Source organism: Lissotriton helveticus, chromosome 4_1, assembly GCF_964261635.1.
Source record: "Lissotriton helveticus chromosome 4_1, aLisHel1.1, whole genome shotgun sequence".
Classification (NCBI taxonomy): Eukaryota; Metazoa; Chordata; class Amphibia; order Caudata; family Salamandridae; genus Lissotriton; species Lissotriton helveticus.
Genome location: NC_136063.1, coordinates 1078766538 through 1078789071, shown reverse-complemented (window position 1 = coordinate 1078789071; position 22534 = coordinate 1078766538). Strand labels below are relative to the sequence as shown.

At 47.6% G+C, this 22534-nt stretch overlaps 1 protein-coding gene and 1 pseudogene across 6 annotated transcripts in view; one reads left to right on the top strand and one right to left on the bottom strand.

Moving 5' to 3' along the window:
* The window catches only part of LOC144828987 (sodium-dependent neutral amino acid transporter B(0)AT1-like), a 1274746-nt gene that overhangs the window by 598613 nt on the left and 653599 nt on the right, over positions 1-22534 (top strand). For all 5 annotated transcript variants that reach the window (XM_078687667.1, XM_078687664.1, XM_078687665.1 and 2 more), the window contains one exon: positions 16011-16139. In XM_078687667.1, the coding sequence (XP_078543793.1) occupies positions 16011-16139 (129 nt within the window). The remainder of the gene's footprint in view (positions 1-16010; positions 16140-22534) is intronic.
* Positions 1946-5266, bottom strand: LOC144828988 (PRKCA-binding protein pseudogene; annotated as a pseudogene). The gene has a single exon (XR_013610570.1). The product of XR_013610570.1 is annotated as a PRKCA-binding protein pseudogene (transcript).

Sequence of the window (22534 nt, the reverse complement as noted above, 5' to 3'; positions counted from 1 at the left end):
CTAAACTTACTAAAGACATTTTGCTTACCTGGTCAAATTTCCAATTGAAACACTTTCTAAAATCCTTTACACCTAAACTGAGCTTTGATCTTGATCTTGCATATTGTAGTAAGTTATCTACATATAAACTTTATACTGAGACATTGGAATATAAGCAAATACAGCCATATTTAAGGTTTTCCCTTACGCATGGTGCAAGAAGGGCTATAACAATGTTGCGCTTAGGTATTTTACCCGTGTCAACCTTTACCTCTAGATGGTCACTAGCTGGTTCTCCGATATGTAAACTCTGTCAAGGTGGTGATCAAGACATTGAGCATATTTTATTCGTATGTCCTCATCCAAATATAGTTTCAGCACGGGCAAGATATCTCGACCCGATATATCGCAAATGTAAAATTACTACAGTAAAAAATGTGTTACTAGTGGGCAAACAACCACCCAGTGAATGGGTTTGTTATAATTTTTACAAATTTCTAAAGTCTTCTTTAACATTATATTAACTTTTGTTGATTTATCCTCATGTAAACTGTTTTTAAATTTGTGGTCCTCAGTTGAGTACCAAAACAAATAAAAATCTTTTTGACTTTGACTTTGACTTGACTTTGACTTTGACTTTGTGAACCAAGTTCTCACTGGGTTGGATGACTTTTGTGCAGCATATCTAGATGATATTGCTGTCTTTAGCTCCACCTGGGAGGATCACCTGATCCACCTGAGGAAAGTTTTGGAGGCCCTGCAAAAGGCAGGCCTCACTATCAAGGCTACTAAGTGCCAGATAGGGCAGAGTCAGGTTGTGTACCTTGGCCACCTTGTGGGTGGAGGCCAGGTTCAACCATTGGAGAGCAAGATACAGGCCACAAAGGACTGGGCTCCTCCAACCACCCAGACACAGGTCAGAGCTTTCTTGGGCCTGTCAAGTCAAGTCAAGTCAAGTCAGGATATTTGTATTGCGCACATATCACGTCTAAAGAGTAAGCATGAGCGCAAAATCCGCTCCGATCGCGGATTTTGCGGATTTTCGGTGAATCCGCGGTCCGCGAACTCTCGCGAATTCACCGAAAATCCGCAATCCGCGATCGGAGCGGATTTTGCGGTCAAAAGTTCAAGCCTAATGCCTAATTTACGATGGCGCCGGCAAGCTGCCAGCGCCATCCTCAAATGGTTACTTAATTAGCTTCAACAGGAAGCTCTAACAGATAAGATAAAGCAGGGGCTCGAGCGCCTGCTTTATTTTATCAGTTGGAGCTTCCTGTTGAAGCTAATTAAGTAACTTTTGCAGGATGGCGCTGGCAGCTTGCCGGCGCCATCGTAAATTATTTACATGGGGAAAAACGGTGGTGTCTTCTTGAATAAATATGAAGGGCAGGGTTCAAATTCTGGCACGACGGTCCTGGCACAAAAAATAAACCTCAACAGGAAACACTTGCAGATATCAATAACGCATGTGCCCTAGTTGAAGCTTAAATTCAGTGACTCATTCATCAGCCCAAAAATAATCGTGAGCGTTGTGGATGCTGGGCAGGTGTGTCGAGCACGAGTCTGTCTCTTAATCTGCTGCTCTGATCGGTCTCTGACCTTTTATACACACAAGCGCCATGTGCGCTCGCATGGAAGCCCCGTCCGTTTGGCCCCGCCCGAGCTTCTGTCTCTTAATCTGCTGCTCTGATCGGTCTCTGACCTTTTATACACACAAGCGGCTGAAATTAGCAGAAAAGCCATGTCTTAAGTTTCTTTCGGAAACTAGTGTGTTCAGAGGCTGTGCACAGACTGAGAGGCATTTTATTCCAAAGGGATGGTGCCAAAAACACCCCTCCTGATTCAAGAGACAGATTAAAGGTCAAGACAGGCAGGCTGTTCCAGTGAACAGATCCATCAAACATTGCGACAAAATAAAATAAATACCCCTCCAAAGAGAGTTACATATAGAATCCCAGCACCCACACCCAAAAGAAAGAATGGAATGATGAATCCCTCTAACAGCGAATCATTCGTGGGATGTGAACGATAAAAGTATAAATCTTTATATCTCTGTCACAGACCCATACCAGCACACCACCCATTGTCACTAGCATGGTCCATCAGTGAACAACCAGGTCGAGGCAGTTAGCGCAGCACTACGCATCATCAATTAGCTTCTCTCCATTTTCCTCGGCCGGTGGCTTCGGCCTGCAGTCCTCCTCATCATCCTCTTCATCTTCTGCCCCATCTGTGAAAATGTCCTTCTGCCCGTAAGTCAGCGTGGTGCGAGCAAGGTCCACTTCAATGGGGAAGACATCGGCATCTCTAAGCACAGCGTAGCAATCGTCGTAGTATCGGGACATGGTGGAGACAAACCTCTGAAGCTGGAACACAATATCCTGGACATGTTTTTGGTCCAGCAGCTCCACCTTCTCCAGCACATCCTTTCTCATCTTAGCAAAGCGGGAGCGGGCCTCCTGCCTACAGCGCAGAACCAATCGATACTCGTAGTTGCCAGTGCCCACACGATACAATGGCTCACCAATGGCAATACAGCTGTACTCCTCGTCATCAATCTCCTTCACCTTCAAGCAGTAGGAAAGATACTCAAACTTGACATCCAGGTACTTGCGAATTGTCAGCTTGGTGTCGGGAATGGTTTTGTTGAGGTATGTGTTCAGGTCGTTAAGCATCGGCTTGATGGTCTTTAGCATTCGGATCCCAAACTTCTCAATATTGCGGTGTGCATCTGCAAACTTGACAAAGGCTTCACTGGCAGCAGGCTGGGGTTCCCGTACCCCGATCACCGAGAAGACATCTCCAAAGGCTCGATGCGTTTGTGATAGTTCAAAGAAAGACCGAAGAAGGCGCCTGGTATGCTCCATCAATCCTTTGTAAAGCTCCGCAGTCCGTTCCAGTTCTTCCAACCGCTTCACCAGCCCATCATTGCAGAGGATGGCCCGGCTCAGTCCTAGTGCATCCGCTGTTCCAGAGCTCACATTCTCCACCAATCTGTGTTTCACCTTCTTCAGCACTATATCAAGGGATTTTCCCTGCTTTGGGTCAGCTTGCAGCTTGTTGTAGTGAATGGTAACTTCTTCCTTGACATTCTGTATCATCTTGGCTACTTCCACCTTGGTCTTGCCCTTGACTGATTTACAGTTGACACCAGTAATTTCATCACCTGCTGCCAGGGTGCCATCAATGGCAGCAGGAGTATTATCAAACACCTGCACAATGTAGAGGCAAGGGCAGTACTGAGCTCCACCTCCAATGCTGATCCCAATCAAATTCTGACCGTCCGTCTTCAGGGCCACGGTCCCTGGAACAGTGGGAATCCCAAGCTTATCCTCCTCCAGATCATATTCGAAATCTGAGAACATGGTGCTGCAATAGACCTTCTTGGACTTCGGAATCAGTCAGTTGTCCGGTGCTTCCACTCCCGGTACCTGTCTGGTTACTATAGGAAGTTTGTCAAAAATTATGGGTCCATTGTGACACCACTTAATGACCTGACAAGCAAGAAAATGCCAAAGAAAGTTCAGTGGACAGTTAGCTGTCAAAAGGCATTTGATGACCTTTTAGCAGGCCATGTGTACTGCACCTATTCTCAAGAGTCCTGACTACTCCAAAACCTTCATTGTCCAAACAGATGCATCTAAGTTGGGTGTGGGAGCTGTTCTATCTCAACTGAATATTGATGGTCATGACCAGCCCATTGCTTTTATAAGCAGAAGGCTGACCCCTAGAGAGAAACGTTGGTCAGCTATAGAGAGGGAGGCCTTTGCTGTGGTTTGGGCCCTGAAGAAGTTGAGGCCCTACTTGTTTGGAACTCACTTCAAGATTCAGACCGACCATAAGCCCCTCTTATGGCTAAATCAGATGAAGGGTGAAAACCCCAAACTTCTTAGGTGGTCCATTTCCCTACAGGGGCAGGACTTTACAGTGGAGCACAGACCAGGGACTGACCATGGCAATGCAGATGGTCTCTCCAGGTATTTCCACTTAGAACAGGAAGACTCACCTGGTCAAGGTTAGTTTAATGTCCCTAAGTTTGGGGGGGGGGGGTTATGTAGGAGAGTGGGGTCTGCAATCCTATGGTCACCCCAGATGTTTGCTTTTTGCTTCACTGGTTTACGACTTTCCCTGGCTGTGGGCCTGCTAATCAGACCCACAGCCTAGCTGTTCTCTCTCTAAATTGACAAGCATGTACCTTAGGTGCATTTACCAATTGGTACTGGGCCACTTTATCAGTCCCTGTACAGTATACCTTAGGTATCCAGGGCATAGGTGTACCCAGGGCCTACCAGGGGCTGAAGCATGTATTATGCCACCCCTGGCTGGCCACCTAAACAGACACAACTGGCTGCACGACAGCTGGGGCAAGGTGGTGTAATCACCCTTTGCTTTAGATATAGTTACCTATATCTAAACCTAATTTGGACACATATATTCCTATCAGTCACTCCTATGGAAGGCCTTATCAATCCTGAAGGCAGAGTGCTTGGAATTATGTGAGATGGCGCTCTGGCATGAGCTGAGCCCGTTTGCAGCTTGCGGAATCAAGTCCTAATAGCTGTTCCATGATAACGCTATACCATATACTCTTAAGTGCATTATAATCCTCGCGGTTAAATGCTAACTCTGGTATAACATTATCAAAACATGTCGAGTAAGGTGTCATACGAATTGGAATACTACCCCCTTGCCAATTCTGGTGACGGGGGTAGCATTCCACCCTTCTAGAGGGACACGACATGTATGTAACTGAGAACCCGAGGTATCCGAGTCGATTCGAGAATGCACGGATAGGGGGGAGGAGGCCATGTTGGTCCTCCTCGACCTATCCGCTGCATTTGACACCATCTCCCATGACATATTACTTACCCGTCTGCAAGAGGTAGGGGTTAGCGGAACTCCCCTCACCTGTGTCAAATCCTTCCTGACGAACAGATTTCAGCAGGTGATGCTAGGCCCCTTTCTGTCTTCCAAGAAACCATTGATTTGGGGCGTTCCACAAGGTTCCGCCCTGAGTCCGCTCTTGTTCAATGTGTATCTTAAACCACTGGCAAAAGTGGTTGAATCTTGGGGCGTCAAAGTAACTTTTTACGCTGACGACACCCAACTAGTTTTCTCCTTCAAAGACCACCCTGAAACATCATTTCACAACTTTCGCCACTGCATGACGAACATCGCGGCTTGGATGTCTGCCAATAACCTAAAACTTAACACAGAAAAGACGGAAGTCTTATTTTTTAACCAGAAATCCCCCACTCCTTCCATTCTCTGGTGGCCTACTGAACTCAACCCTCCCCCGGAACCAGTCTAAGCTGCCCGTAACTTAGGCTTCCAATTTAACTCTGCCCTCTCCTGCAAGACTCAAATAAACAAAGTCACCTCCTCTTGCTTCGGAAAGCTCTGCATGCTAAAAAAAATCATACCCTACCTGCCACTAGACTCTCGTAAGACAGTAGTCCATGCCCTCATCACTGCTCATTTGGACTACGCAAACAGTCTTTATGTAGGTGCCCCGGCGTACCTCGTAAACCAACTACAGAGAGTCCAGAATGCAGCGGCTAGGCTGATTTGCAACATCCCCTACCGCCATTCTATCTCACCCCATCTGATTAAACTCCATTGGCTCCCAATAAGACTCCGCATTCACTTTAAAGCCTTAACCCTGGCTTTTAGAGCTCTGAATGATCGAGGCCCCATCTACCTGCATCACAGAATGAAGCTCTCACATGCACCCCGAAACCTCAGATCCAACTATCTCCGCATTATGATCTGTCCTAGTTACCGTCTGGCACGCATGGGAGGAAGGGCCTTTGCAGTGGTCACTTCCAAGCTGTGGAACCAGCTTCCCATAGAGCTAAGATTTCTGACGTCCGAACCCCTTTTCCGAAAAAAACTCAAGACCTGGCTGTTTTCCATCATCTAACCTCCCCTCTTCCCCCTTTATCCCTCTGACCCTCTCGAGATAAAAGTCTTCAGCGCCGGGACACCTCCGTCGGAGGTAGCTGAGCGCTTTATAAACTACTAAATAAAATAAATAAAAAAAACCCCGGTTAAAGTTAACTCGAGCCTTGGCATCACAAAATGGATGCTGCCACCACAGACACAAGTCTGACCTCCTGCTGCTGGGAGTCCTTCCAGCGAGGGAGGCTTGAACAAAGGGTTTACTGCCTTGGGAGCTGCTAGCACCACCCCAGACAGGATTTTGTGTATTGGGTAGGATAGGCCTGAAAGGAATGAGACATGCCCGGGGCACACAAGGTGTCCTGTGCATACACCGGTTCAAACCAGTTGCTGGGGCATCCCTGGCCCAGCTCTGGCGGGAAACCAGACAAAGGATAGGGGGTGTAGCCACCGCCCTTCCTGGTCCCACCCAGGGGAGGGACCTAGTCAGTAGTGCAGCCCCCTTTAGCAGGATAAAGGTAGGAGCTGGTCCCATTCCAAATTAGATTCCTGATTTGAAACTTAACAAGAAGAAACTCTGGACTTCGACGTTCTGCTCCACAGAAGACTGAAGAAAATCTCCCTTGTGGACAAGGAGTGTCCACCCTGCAACTGCAGGCACCATCAAGCGTCCAGCGGCTTCACTTTGTCGTCTTTCCTCGAGGATCCAGACTTCAGAGCCTGACGAGACCCGGACTTCCAGACCTCTCCGACCTCAACTCACATCTGCAGCACAGCTGAGATCCGTGGGTGCGACGAGACACGTGGGACCGGCCATCTTGAACGAACCTGCACTTCGCTTCCAGCACGACTCCCAAGGTAAACTCGACCTAGTGCTTTGGGGACTGAAAAGCCCCAGCCCCGAGCAGCTCCTGCACCGAAGATCAGCCCTCCAGCCTCCACGAGATCTGCGTGGGGCCTTTCCGCTTATTTGCTGCTCGACGCGTTGTCTGGTCACTTGCCGGCTGGCTAGTCGCCTCCTAGACGACGAACTTTGAAATCTTTGCTGCTGGTCTGGTTGCTCCAGACTGGCCCTTGCTCCCTTCCAGAAGAGGGGCACCTCGGACTCTGCCAGTCCGCACCAGACGCTTTTCCTCCTCACCGCATGGGTTGCCTTTGCCAAGGCCTGTTGACGCTGATTCCGGATCCAACACTGCCGACAGCGAGAGCCTGCATGGGACTGCTCGTGCCTCCATCCTGGTCGTCGAAGACACCTCCTGGTCCACGTGGCTGCAGAGTCAAGCATCCACTCTTCACCTGATCGCGACGACGACATCTGGTTCCTTCCTGGTTCCACTCCAGTCACTGGCTAGTCACTGTGAACATTGTCCCCTCTGCTTTCAGGTCCTTTTCTTCACCAATCCACCCTTGGATTGCACCGGACATCTTCCTCCTGGTCGCCTGCAGCATCTTTTCCTCCAGGCTCCATTGACTTCAACGCGAGAACCCGACACACTTTGACACCTATGCACCCGCAGCCCGTGGGTGAGGTAACGAGAGTATTTTGGTGCTCAAGGGTAGTTTAACTGTCCTAGTGTCCAGTTCCACAGTCGTTTTTGTCCTACCTAGTCAGGATTGTCCATACTCACCTTTAACTTGAACTGTACTGTCCATAGACGTTGTTACGCATCTCGCGTGCGAGTTCACACTCTGCACACGCGTTCCGTGGGCCTCCTATTACTTACCTAGAGTTAGTGTAGCGTAGTCCCATCGATCCTACAGCCTCTGGACAGCTCCATTCCTTCTATCGACTTTCACATTCCACTTACTTAGTATATGGTTTGTCGTGCCCCTAGGGCACCATTGTAATTTTGTGCAACTTATCGTATTTTTCCTAAGAGATTGTCATGTGCTTAGCCCTCTGACCTCATAAAGAGTTCAGAGGTGTGTGTTAATAATAAATACACTGTTTATTTTCATAACAACCTGTGTGGTGTCCTTTCATCTGGTATTCAAGGGGTTATATTGTGGTAAAACAGCTGGCTTCACATGCCAAAAGAGTTTAGCCTAAGACTGCTTTGTCCATGCTACCACTAGGATAGCTGGTCTATAAGGTTGACTTACAACCAATCACCATAAGGGTTGTTTGGACTGATAGTCAAGTCAAGTCAGTCAAGTCATAACATTTATATAGCGCACTACATACCCAGAGGGTTTCAAGGCGCTTAGGAAGGGGAGGAGGATTATTTGTCAAATATCCACGTTTTAAGCTGCTTTCTGAACGCTAGGTGATTCTGGGTGAGGCGAAGGTAAGCGGGGAGTGAGTTCCATGTTTTGGCAGCCAGGTATGAGAAGGATCTGCCTCCCATGGTGGTCTTGTTGATGCGAGGTACAGTGGCGAAGGCTTGGCTGGAAGAGCGAAGTTGTCGGGAGGGGGTGTAAAAGGACAGTCGAGAGTTGAGGCAATCTGGTCCGATGTCGTAGAGTGATTTGTGTGCGTGGGTAAGCAGTCGGAAAGTAATCCTCTTATTGACGGGTAGCCAGTGGAGGTCTTTAAGGTGACCAGAGATGTGTTCGTTGCGTGGGATGTCTAATATGAGCCTGGCTGAGGCGTTTTGGATTCGTTGTAGTTTCTTCTGGAGTTTAGCGGTGGTACCTGCGTAGAGGGTGTTTCCGTAGTCCAGTCGGCTCGTGACTAGAGCGTGGGTGACTGTTTTCCTTGTATCGGAGGGGATCCAGCGAAATGTTTTTCTGAGCATGCGAAGAATGTTAAAGCAGGAAGAGGATACGGCGCTGACTTGTTTGTTCATTGAGAGTGAAGAATCCAGGATGACGCCAAGGTTCCGTGCGTGGTCTGTCGGGATGGGTGCATTTCCGAGGGCTTCCGGCCACCAGGAGTCGTCCCATGCAGAGGGGGATTTACCTAAGATGAGGACTTCTGTTTTGTCTGAGTTCAGTTTCAGACGGCTTTGTTTCATCCATTCGGCGACTTCTTTCATTCCTTCGTGTAGGTTAGTTTTGGCGGTGCTGGGGTCCTTGGTGAGAGATAGGATCAGTTGAGTGTCATCCGCGTAAGAGATGATGTTGAGGTTGTGTTGGCGGGCGATGGCTGCGAGGGGGCTCATGTATACGTTGAAGAGGGTGGGACTGAGTGAGGATCCTTGTGGTACGCCGCAGATGACTTCGGTGGCCTCGGACTTGAAAGGTGGGAGGCGGACTCTCTGGGTTCTTCCGGTGAGGAACGAAGTGATCCATTCCAGTGCCTTTCCTTGGATTCCGATGTTTCTGAGGCGTTGTAAAAGGGTGCTGTGGCAGACTGTGTCGAAGGCTGCAGAGAGGTCGAGGAGGATGAGGGCGACTGTGTCTCCATTGTCCAGCAGAGTTCGAATGTCGTCTGTTGCTGCGATGAGGGCGGTCTCAGTGCTGTGTTTGGCTCGGAAGCCAGATTGTGAGGGGTCGAGGGATTTGTTGGCTTCGAGGAAGGCGGCGAGTTGGTTGTTGACGGCTTTCTCGATGACTTTGGCCGGGAATGGAAGAAGCGAGATGGGGCGGTAGTTTTTGAGTTCGGTGGGGTCTGCTGTTGGTTTTTTCAGAAGGGCGGTGAGTTCAGCGTGTTTCCAGTCTTCTGGGAAGGTAGCGGAGTTGAAGGAGCAGTTGATGACGTCTCGGAGGTGCGGAGCTATGACGGAGTCTGCTTTGTTGAAGATGTGGTGAGGGCATGGGTCTGTGGGGGATCCAGAGTGGATGGAGTTCATCAGGCGGATGGTGTCCTCAGTGGAGATTGGCTTCCAGGCGTTAAGGGTGTTAACGGGGGGAAGATGGTCAGCTGATGGTAGGGTGGGTTGGCTTCCGGGTTGGTTGACAAAGCTGTTGTGGATGTCAGCAATCTTGTTGTGGAAAAAAGAGGCTAGGGAATCGCAGAGGGTTTGAGAGGGGGTGATGTCGTTGGAGTTGGCCGAGGGGTTGGAAAATTCCTTGACGATGTTGAAAAGTTCCTTGCTGTTGTGGGCGTTGTTGTCAAGTCGATCTTTGAATGCTGTTTTCTTGGCTTTTCGGATCAGTTGGTGGTGAGTACGGATGGCGCTTTTGAAGGCGTCCTTGTTGCTGGTGGATGGGTCTTTTTTCCAGGCCTTTTCAAGGGAGCGGCATAGTTTCTTGGACTTCTTGAGGTCGTCGTTGAACCATGCGGCCTTCTTGATGCCAAGTTTGTGTTGACGTTTTTTCAGTGGTGCTAAGGTGTCGGCGGTGTTGGATAACCAAAGGGTGAGGTTGGAGGCGGCTTCGTTGGCGTTAGAAGAGAGGGCTGGGGAGGTTTGAAGGAGCGATGTGGAGATCTGTTCTGTGGTGATTTTGTTCCAGTTTCTTTGTAGAGTTGGTTGGAGGTGGATGATGGGTTTCGGCTTGTTGTAGGTGAAGTGAACGCAGCTGTGGTCAGTCCAGAGGAGATCCGTAGTGTGGCTGAAGGAGACATGGTTGCTGGAGGTGAAGATGGGGTCGAGAGTGTGACCTGCGATGTGGGTGGGGGAAGTGACCAGTTGTTTAAGTCCGAGGTTGTCGAGGTTGTCTAAGAGGGTGGCGGTGTTGCGGTCGTTGATCTTTTCAAGGTGAAAGTTGAGGTCTCCCAGAAGGATGTAGTCTTTGGAGGGGAGCGCGTGTGGGGTGATGAAGTCCGTGATGTCTTCACTGAATTTTGCGCGTGGTCCTGGTGGTCTGTAGAGGAGGGTGCCTCTGAGTGTGGTCTTGGGGTCGATGTGGATCTGGAAGTGAAGGTGTTCGGAGTTGGCGAGGTTGGCATCAGAGCTGGTTGAGATGCGGATTGTTTTCTTATGGACGATAGCGATTCCACCTCCTGTATGGTCGGTGCGGTCCTTGCGTGTGATCTTATAGTCATCAGGGATGGCGATGGCGATGTCAGGGGCGGAGGAAGCGTTCATCCATGTTTCCGTTAGGAAGGCGACGTCAGGAGAGATGGTGTCTAGTAGGTTCCAAAGGTCAATGGCGTGCCTGTGGACCGAGCGGGTGTTGAGAAGGATGCATTCTAGGTGGTTGGGGTCGGGAATCTGTGTTGTGGTCGTAGCGGAGTTGGTGACGGTGCTGCTGAATTTGCAGGAGTAGCAGGAGAAAGGTCCATGGGTGCGTCCAGGAGCGGCTTGGACGCAGGTGGGGGCGCGGTCGGGGTTAAGGGCTAGGAGGGTGGCGGCATCGTAGGTAATGCGGGGGGGGTGGGCGGCGAGAGGGGCAGGGGGTCTGGCGCTGGGCGCGGTCCAGGCGCGGACGGGCGTAGACGGGCTTACCTTTGGCGCACCTTCGGCGCGGATTGGGCGCGGTCGCTGCGCGTGAACGCTGCGCGCGGGAATAACTGTCATATATGGATGGTGGAGGGGGAGGGGCGAGGGCGTCTCAGCTGGGAGGCGGGGCGGGCTCGGGATGACCAGAACAACAACAACAACAATCCGACAAAATGGAGGCGGAGGGGGGAAATGCGCGCAAACAGGAAAAGCGGCGCTTTAAATAAATGATAAACGGGGTTAAGGGCTAGGAGGGTGGCGGCATCGTAGGTAATGTGGGGGGGGGTTGGCGGCGAGAGGGGCAGGGGGTCTGGCGCTGGGCGCGGTCCAGGCGCGGACGGGCGTAGACGGGCTTACCTTTGGCGCACCTTCGGCGCGGATTGAGCGCGGTCGCTGCGCGTGAACGCTGCGCGCGGGAATAACTGTCATATATGGATGGTGGAGGGGGAGGGGCGAGGGCGTCTCAGCTGGGAGGCGGGGCGGGCTCGGGATGACCAGAACAACAACAACAACAATCCGACAAAATGGAGGCGGAGGGGGGAAATGCGCGCAAACAGGAAAAGCGGCGCTTTAAATAAATGATAAAATGCAGTGATACAAGGTGATCACTAGAACTAGTGAGCATCATATATCAGGCCAACTTCTCACAGTCATGTATATAAAAAAATAATTGTTTAAATTTGTAAAAGCAAAAATAATGACCAAAAATGTTTTACCTTATATTTAAAAAAAGACAAATGAATGAACTCGTATACATAAAAAGAATACCTATATGGAAATCAAGGTATTGCTTATTTTAATGTTTCTGCTTTGTGCATTCTAGAAATAGTAGAGCTGTTGCCTGTTCTAAAGTATATAGGTTAGACAAGAGGTTGTTTTTGTGTATGAATTCAATTTCCCCCTCCTCTTGAACCTAAAATAACTAGGGGGTGCCTTAACTTTACATCAGCCCCCATCATTGTGCATGGGTTTGTGTAGTAGCATTCTTTCTCCCCGCCATGTCAGGTCCCTTGCTAACTGCTGCACAAATATAAACACTAACATACAATGCAGAACAGTCCCCATACCTATAGACAAACATTATTCAACCATCCAACTATCTATGTCCAGCCCAGGCATGTGCCAGGACTTGCACAGTCAAATAAACAATGTTAGAAGGAAGCATGCACTCGCTGCCAATATTCAGGCAAGGACACGATAAGCCTGAGAGGAAAAACTGGTTGTGTAAGGGTTAAATCAGTGATTCTTGTTGCTCATCCCCCTGGGCACTTAACATGACTGCTACTGTGCACAAAACAACTTATCCTGACTACAAAGAACTGCGTTGAGGGTCCGGCAGTAGGTGGCATTAAAGCTATAGTTAAGTCTCGAAGAGAAGCAAAATGGAAGCATGTCGGGTGGCACCACTCGTCATTAAGCGTTTGATACTGCCTGAATGACTTGAGCTTCCATTGACACTTGGGGGCAGATTTATGTTGGGAATGCGCCACGTTTGCGTCATGCAACTGCGGCGTAAACGTGGCGCATCCCTACGACCCATTTACAACGTGACGTATCTAGGCAGATGCGTCACGTTGTAAAGCCCTGCGCCACTTGTGGGCGTTCCGGCGCAGGGTGGGCGTTCCGGGGCAGGTGCGCCTCGCAAAAGTGGCTGAGTGAAATCTATTAGATTTCACTCAGTCACTTTCAGGCCAATGCTGCATCAAAACCCTGCGCCTGCTTGAAGCAGGCGTAGGTCTTGACGCAGCATTGTAAAAATGGGGTACCCCCGAGCCTTGCTGGAGCTGCGTCGAGCTTGCGACGCAACTCCAGCAATGCGCCACCTTTACGGTACAGATGCGTCACGCATCTGTGCCGTTTTTGCCCCATGGTGCGCCGCATTGTAAATGCGGCGCACCATGGGTGGCGGAGCAGCGGCGCAAAATAACTGGCGCATCCCTGGGGATGCGCCAGTTATCATAAATCTGCCCTTGAAGTTTGTGTAATGCAGAAGGTGTCAACAGTTTCTGTACTTTTGTCCGCCCTCTAAATTCCCAGGGAGCTGTTTATTGTGATATCAAGCACTATTTAACAATCTTACAAAGCTATTTGCAGTCATTGACCACTTACTTTAGAATTCACTCTTCCCAACTGTTGAAACTTTGGGGCTGCAAAATGACCCTTTAGTTGAAGTTTTGGCGCCTCACAAAACACCAAATAAAATAAACATCTTAATAACATACATAAGATGATTGGTAAATCTCTTTTCAAGTCTTTGACATTTGACTGCTGTAATGTTCACAAGATCAGTACAAATACCTTTCCTTGCCCATGGGCATTCGTTGCGCTTTATAAATCCACAAATCAAATCAAATCAAATCAATCAAATCAAATCAAATCTCCTCTATTAGGGCCTATTCACAAACGTTTACTGTAACCTAAATGCAAAATATTCACTTGCGTGTTGAAATCTCCAATCCTGACTCCCAATTCCCAAATTACTATTTGCTGAATTTTCCTTGAAAAAGTGCATTTCTGAATTTCCACATGCACACATTTAGCTGTAGGGATGATTTTGTAGACACTACTGGATGCGTCCACCTGTAAGAGTTAGCAAACACCTTCAAACTTACATGTCTCAAGGTATTCATGAAAGTATGAAGTTAGTTTCCTGCCCTGTTAAAGGCATGACTAAGCATGCTTCCAGGTTGAGTATGGAAATAAATTTCATCAAGTTAAAAAAAGTTTCCCTCAGGAGAAATAAATGAAGGTTAAATATGCAAACACGTGGAAATATGTGTACATTTCAGAACTCGATTAGATCCAAAAACTTAATTCAGCAAGTTGAAAACAGCCATATAAGTACAGAGAATAGTATAAAATAGTGTTAAAAAAACACCAACGGTTTGTGAAACTATAGCATTAAAATACAATAACATTAAAAAAGATAAATCCTACATCCTTCTTCAAAGCCAGTTAAAACCTACCCACCGTGCAAGTTACATCCAAAACCTCCATATAAAATACAAGCCCTTGCCAAAATCCCATATTATTTCAAAACATGTTTTAAAAAGCAATATTTTAAGGACAAAAAATATACACAATTAATTAAAACATGAACAGAAGAGCAGTGCACTCCTAGCCCTCAGTTGCACATCCCCTCTCCATTTTAAAACTGACAGACTCATTGCTGAGTTGAGTAGACTAGATAAATACGGTTAGGACGATATATAGGCCCAGGATTCCCTTAAATAAACTGTGCACTTCTTTGTGCTTAGGTACTCCTGGCCGTTCTCTTGGAATCCAACGCACCTGCACCTTAGTTACCTTTTCGATATCTTTAGAGGGACGTCAACTGGCAACCCTGTATTTTAAAGAAATGGGCTAACTTTCCCAGGTGATCTCTTACTAGTCTTGCCCAACCTTAGTCATTGGTACAATATTTCTTTGGCGCACAGAACTTACACTTTTATATTACTTGCGGTTATTAATTTTTGCCAAAACTATAAACAAAGAGCTGAAATCCAGGCATTCCTAGAAATCAATTTAACTTTAACCTTTACTGTAATGAACAAGTCATAATCACCTTCCAGTCATTAAAACGTTCCACATCATAATGGTAACTAACACATAGCACTTTTCCTTATGCAAATATCCTTCATAATAATTAGGGCAACATTAAGACATACATAAGGGTCATTTCAAAACTCAAAGACATCTATGATTGTTTTAAGCTTTCCTGAGTACTCCTGGAACTTATTGAGAATTCCAAAAAGCGAGAAATGTACTACAAATGTGAAAGTGACTGCACTTGAACAACTGTACTACTTCTTCATGAAACTTGTAAACAATGCTCATGGAATTTCTAGTGTAAGAAGAAACTTTGGGGTTGATTTAAAATTTGATGGATGGATTGCACTCTGTAAGGGCGACAGAGTAAATTACTGTCGCCTTGATGGAGTGCCCGCCTGCTAAATTCATAAATGTCCTCCAGCCCTACGAACATTTGTGCCATTGGAACTGTGCCGTACGGCTCCGTCAAATATGACAGAGCCATGTGGTAAAGTTTCAGAGTTTTTAATTTTTTTTAAAAACAATACCCCAAAGCGAGTTAATATTTTTGAAAAAAAATAAAAGCCCCCCCTCGGCGTGGTAGTCATCTCCTAAGGCGGGGGAGGGGGGTGGTTTATTTATCACTGTCCCTTACCGTGTGGTGCTGGGCAGTAAAAACAGCTATATGTCGCCCATCTCAATTGGGCAGGCAGAGATATACCCATTTCTCTGATGGCCCTTACTTTGTCAGGAGATCGGAGAAGTTTGGCCACAGACCAAATGGAGTAGTCTCTGCCGTTGCCAAATTATGGTCCGCCTACAAATTAATTCAGCAGTTGGACCATTACATTTGTGATAAAGATACTCTGTCGCCTTTGCAACGGAGTATGCTTACCGCTAATTTATAAATTGGGCTGTATATTGTGATCTTATTGTAACTATTTGTATGGAGTTCAGCACCCAATGCATGATTTAGGACACAACAGAGAGTGCGTCTGGGATAGTCTATTTTAGATGATAAGAGATATGAAGTAGGATTTGCTGAGTCATAGACTGACAAAAAATTGCACATATTTTAACCAACTGGTGTGTTGGCAGATCCTTAGCTGCATCATACTGACTTTACCTCTGGCTTTGTTCTCGCCACACTTTCTCCCTGACACACTTTCTCCCTCTTTGCTGCTAACACATAACAGATGGCGAGTTCCAAAAGTAAAGTACGTCCATTTTCTGCACTGGGTATCATAATGTCAGTGTTGCACTATTTCGTGATACATTTGATATTACTTCCAAAATGCAAAGACAGATTACTATTTTTTTTTACATTTTCAGCAACAACTGTGAGAAAGATGCCGTTATCATCTCTGTTATCAATGGCTGCACATCTATTTATGCTGCAACTGTTATCTATGCCATCATTGGATTTCGTGCGACTGCTAGATATGATGACTGCTTTGACAAGTAAGTCACTGGTATTCATTTCAAAGTACTATTGGAATTGTTTTGCATATGCAGGGTTATAGAGGGGATTGGCTTGGTAAGTGATTGGGAGAGTTATGGTGGATTACATGTCCCATTTCTTACACTTTGTAATTGTCTTATGAAATTAGCAAGAGATCACATTGTTATTTTCTGAACGAGGAATAATTTAACTTAAAATATACAATTTGGAGAATGAGAAATGTTTCCCTTTGCTTCTTTTCTCTGTCCCAGTGTTTCTAAAACGTCTTATGCTAAATCCATTTGATAATCACGTTTTCTAATGTATTACCACCACGGATCTAAAAACGTTTGCCAAGGTTAATGATCCAACTAACTCTGCAAAACTTTGATAGCAAGAGCATTTGTTACAGGATTTTGTATAATCATAAAATGCATAATACTGGACAGTTCTGAAGGGAGTAAATGCTATTTGTCAGAGATGCCTCATAGTCTTGGAGTAGTTGTAAAATGTAAATTTACTTAACACAACGGTTTGTGAAACTATAACATTAAAATACAATAACATTAAAAAAGTTAAATCCTACATCCTTCTTCAAAGCCAGTTAAAACCTACCCACCGTGCAAGTTACATCCAAAACCTCCATATAAAATACAAGCCCTTGCCAAAATCCCATATTATTTCAAAACAGGTTTTAAAAAGCAATATTTTAAGGACAAAAAATATACACAATTAATTAAAACATGAACAGAAGAGCAGTGCACTCCTAGCCTTCAGTTGCATATCCCCTCTCCATTTTAAAAGTGGCAGACTCATTGCTGAGTTGAGTAGACTAGATAAATACGGTTAGGACGATATATAGGCCCAGGATTCCCTTAAATAAACTGTGGACTTCTTTGTGCTTAGGTACTCCTGGCCGTTCTCCTGGAATCCAACGCACCTGCACCTTAGTTACCTTTTCGATATCTGTAGAGGGACATCAACTGGCAACCCTGTATTTTAAAGAAATGGGCTAACTTTCCCAGGTGATCTCTTACTAGTCTTGCCCAACCTTAGTCATTGGTACAATATTTCTTTGGCGCACAGAACTTACACTTTTATATTACTTGCGGTTATTAATTTTTGCCAAAACTATAAACAAAGAGCTGAAATCCAGGCATTCCTAGAAATCAATTTAACTTTAACCTTTACTGTAATGGATCATTGACTGGAGCATGATGGGAGATCTAGGAGTATTTGTTGAACAGACTCCTTCCAATTTCTCGCAATTGTGCCTAGATCCTATGCCTATTATCACCACTGAGTAGAGCAATCGGGGGTGGGGGAGGGTACTATTGGTTTATAAGCTGTAAGGACACGTTCAAGTGAGGGCTCTTTAAAGACTCATTTACATTTCTTCAACCCATCCACTGTGGTTAATGCATGGATTTTCAAAGCTTCGAGGTGCATCTTACCCGTACTATTAAATACTACCCCTAAATATTTAAAAGAAGGAGACTCCTTCACAGTAGTTCCTAGTAAAAGCACTGGCTTTAACCAAATTATTGTGAGTTTATTCTCCTGGCAATATTTGTCAAAATCCTCTAGTTTTCTTTGCAGGCCCACCTGCATTACATCCAAAATTACCAAGCCGTCTCTGTGTAGGAAAAAAGAACACAGCACGATATTCTCCTGCAAAGACAATTGCCTGTTAAAATCCCCCATGATTAAATTTGGAGAAGGTTCAAATGTAGCGCATTCATTATCAAAGTCCTTACTAAACCAATGTACTTAATGAGAGTTGGATAACTTCCCTCTCAATTCTACTTAAACATTTACCTCAGCAATTCTTTCTATTAGCGCATAGTTACTACAGGTTTTTTATCACGCATGCATGTGTCCAGTCACACTCCGTTCTTAACCGCTCAATAGCTTAAGTGGTTTTAGTTGAAGAGTCATCTAACCACCCAATGCTTGCCGGCACCCAAACTCTACGCCTCAGTACATATTTGTGCAAAACCATCAATAATGATACTTTCCTAAGACAACCAGGTCTCTTGAAAGCAAATTAATACTTATTTTCTAAACACTTTTTGGAAGCATTGTAGAACCGACAGCATTCTTAAACCATGTACATTCCAATAGGAGACTGCTAGGTTGTCTGGGGTACACACAAACTAAATCACTAAGATGTGTCCACCCTTCTTTCTGCAACTTACTAAGAGGGCTAAAGTGATTGTAAAAACCGAGACTTTCATCAATCTTACCATTTCTGTTTTGCAGAATAGATATTCTTAGGTTATCGCTGCTAAAAACCCACACTCCATTTTTCAACCACCCTGACCTACTCAACTCGAGAGAAATTGACCTGTTTGCTACTCAATCCAGTGTGATTTTTAAGAAAAGATTTCACTACTCTTACCTCTAGACCACTTGTTTGACCAATCTTAAGCCCTGCCTATTGAACTCTTTCTCTGCATTCACTATTACCTTTTGGAGCAGAGGTGACTAAAAAGACCAGTTTTAAAAACGTATGACAAAGGTTTGCATACTATAGGACATATCATAATAATGTGCAAAGTTTCACATTAAAAAGGCAAGTTACAAAGGTAGTATGGGAGAACAGTAGGCGTATGCTAAATTCCCTTGGATACAATAACTGATGGAAAAGACCTAACCTAAAAAAGTCACGGTGATGGGGGGCGGAGCTTGCCAGCAGCTAAAATGGCCGCTTAAACCCGGAGCTCCGCCGTGCACTGCCTAATATCCTGAATAATCCTGACACAGAGCAACCATTTCGGTCCCTAACTCCCGCTCTGGAAGGTGAAAGCTGCTGGGAAGCCAGTGATTCCAAAATTGCGGATATTTGACGACCTGGGACCCATCAGCGGAGATGAAGAGTGCCGCGAGCGGCTGGACCGAGTAGCCACGTCCCCCAGCGCAACGCTGAGCCGGCCGACATGCCCCTGCGTGCGGCGACGGAGAGCGAGGTCGCCCCATACGCCCGCAGGGGAAACACAAAGGAAGGTGAAAAACATCCCCTAAGACCTGCTCGAGTCCTCCCCGAAGGAGCAAGAAGTAGAGGAGCTGGCGCCGCGGCTTGCGGAGGGAGCGTTATACCCCTGCCTGCGCCCTCGACGTCCCGAGTAAGTGGACAGTCGATACCCCGCGGTGTGGGGCCATTTGCGAGGAGGAGACACGGCACGGTGTGGAGCTGGGGCCAGCGCGACTTGGGGCCAGGAATTGGAAGGTGACTGGAGACCACAGGCCCACAGGGGAAGACCCACGGGGGCGCCCCCCCCTACAAAAACAACTGCTTACGACGCCACGGCCCGAGGGCCATCAGTGGAGACTGCGAGTTATTGGCGGCGTGGGGGGCCCAGGTAGGAGGTCTTGGGTCACTACTGCAGGTCCTTCGCTGCCGAACTGATCCCTGCTCATAGGAGCTGAATTGAGGCGGATTCTACCAGGCGCATATCCACAGGTTGTGCGCCCCCCCTCTGGTGGAGCGCAGGGGTGCCCCGCACAATTTGGCGGAGGCGAGGAGCACAGTACGGCGAGGGCGCTGGACGTCCGCTCACACCCGTGGCGGGGCGGCCCTGGTGGAGCATAGACCCCATTTCACTGAATGGAACGACCTGCACCAGGCTGTCGGGAACGCCGGGGCGAGCAGAAGACGCCCTAATCCAGGCAGACGGAGACATTTGCAACCCTACGCTTCAGGTTGGCTTATTGACCGGATGCTAAAACGTGACCCCCTGGGGAGACACTCCACGTTGACCCCTGCGGTTGTGTGGCGGAACAGCCATTGCGATGGGAAAGGGAGACAAAACGCAAAGTAAACTCCCATTCGCGCAGAGAAGATTACAACTGCAAAGCCCTCCAGCGGAACACAGGGAGACCACGCAACTGGAGGATGACCAGGCGGCTGGCTCTGATATCAAGAGCATGCTGCGCTCCATGGAACAAAGTCTTCAATCTAGCATATCTGCGCTGGGCACCAAGATGGCCGCTATGACTTACAGGATGGACCGCATGGCTGAGCGCCTGGATAAGCATGCTGAGAAGCACGACATGGCTGAGAGGAGAATGACGAAAGTTGAAGAGGCGCAGACAGAGTTAGATACGGCACACAAGAAAATAGAGAGCCTGATGCGAACACTCCACGACAAGAAGGAGGATTTGGAAGCACGCTCCCGACGCAGTAACCTTCGCATAACGGGGCTGCCGGAGAACACGCAAACTGGCGCGAAGGAACTTTTCGTGGAGAAGCTGCTCACCACCCTCCTGGGGGATGGGGTGGGCTCATTGGGCCCTGGGCCCGCGCCTGAAACCGGGAGCGCCTCCCTGCCCGATTATTGCTAAGTTACTCAACTACCGGGACAGGGATACCGCCCTCAGGCTGGCTAGAGCCAAAACAACACTTCAATACGAAGGATCGGCAATATCGATATACCCGGACTACACTGCTAAAGTGCAAGAGGCACGCAAACACTTCATCCCACATAAGAAGCGCCTCAGAGAATTGGGCCTGGATTATGCGATGCTGTACCCTGCCAAACTCCGTGTCAACAGACAGGGGCACTCGCATATATTCACGGACCCGAAAGAACTGCACCAAGCAATGAAGCGATGGTCGAGGGAGCAGAGACACGACTTGCAGCTGGGAGGATATGATCAGTTGCTAGGCCCGCTCTTCGGATGGAGGACGCCTGTCAGATGAGTAGCAGAGGGAGTAGAGGAAGGTGGCGATGGTTTAGCTATCTGTCTGCACATGCAAGTACCCTGCAGCTGTCCAGGTTGTCCCAGGTTGAACTGAGCGACATGATGGGGTGAGAGGAACTGACGGGGGGGGGGAGTTGAGGAGTTCACTGAATAGTATGAGGAATTGCTATGCAGCTCTGTTTATACTTACGTTTGTGCATGGCGGAAGGAGGGGTGGGAGCCTGACATAGTGCGCTGAGAACATTGGAGGTAACTGGCTGTTAGGCGACCTTGGTCCCCGAGCGCAATGCACTGTTGAAGTTCTAGTTACTAAGTTGAGGGAGAAGGTTCTGGGGTGGGATGGGTTGGAGGGGAATCTGCATGGCCAGGTTGGGGGGGTCTGCTGTGGGAGGGGGTGGAGGGATTTGGGAGGTTCGTGGTACAATTTTGTTTGCTCTGTCTGCCCGTACTGCCTGCATTTGCCTTGAATTGCAGTTGCCTTTTACCGAAATGTCCTACTGCTACGATGGCTAGTGCAAATGATGTAATTGTGGGGGGAGAGACGGGAATGCTCAGAGCATTGACATGGAATGTACGGGGGCTGAATGATCACCGTAAGCTCAGAAAAGTCTTGAATTATTTACAGCGCCACAATGTGGATCTGGCACTAATACAGGAAACGCACCTCCCGCTGCAGGATTCACGACCCATTCCAGGGGGGTTTTGACATGGGTAAATCCCAAATCAAAATTGACACTGTCTTTGCTGAGGGCGGACCCGGAAGGTTGATTCCTAATCTCTAGATGTGTGGGGAAGGGGCACGATTTAATAGTGGTTAACGTTTACGGCCCTAAGTACGACTCCCCGGACTTTTATGATATCCTGGCTCAGCACTGTCGTGCATATTCCACTGCGCACATGCTATGGGGGGGAGACTTCAACCTGGTGTTAGACCCAGAGCTAGACAGGTCCTCAGGCCCTCTACGTAGACCCTCAGCAGCTGCATTGAAAATACACTCTGAACTTATTACACTAGACCTAGTGCACGTGTGGAGAAGCAGGCACACAACAAGAGGGGGGCTCACTCATTATTCGGCATATCACGACATACACACCAGAATTGACTACTGGTTGGAGTCATCCTCGGTTGTGAGATGCATCAAGTCCTGTGCTGTGCTGACGCGCACCCTCTCTGACCACTCGCCGCTTCTTTTGGTACTGGAGACACCAGTGAATAGGATTCCGCCTTTCACATGGCGTTTCCCCCCGTACTCCCTACTAGATGAACACTTTCGAGGTGAACTAGCGGAAGAGTTAGAGAAGTTCTTTGAAACTAACGTAGGGTCAGTTGATAGCTTCCAAACAGTATGGGAGGCGTTTAAAGTGTACATCCGAGGCATAGCTATGGCAAAGCATTTGAGTGTACTCAAGTCTATATGCCAGAGGTTGCTACACTTAGAGACGCGACTGGCTGAGTTAGAGAAGAGACTGCTGGAGGGCTCATGTATTGACGTGACGGAAGACATCAAGACTCTCATAGTAGAATATAATGAGGAAGCAGATAGAGAAGTTCTGCACATGGGGAAGTATGCGATGGCCCGGACGTATGGTGAGGGAGAGCGCCCGGGCTCCCTCCTAGCCATGATAATGAAAAATACTAGACGCACTCAGGTGATATCAGAGCTGGAGACGTCAGCCGGTCTACTCCTCACAGAGGAAGCGGAGATAGTAG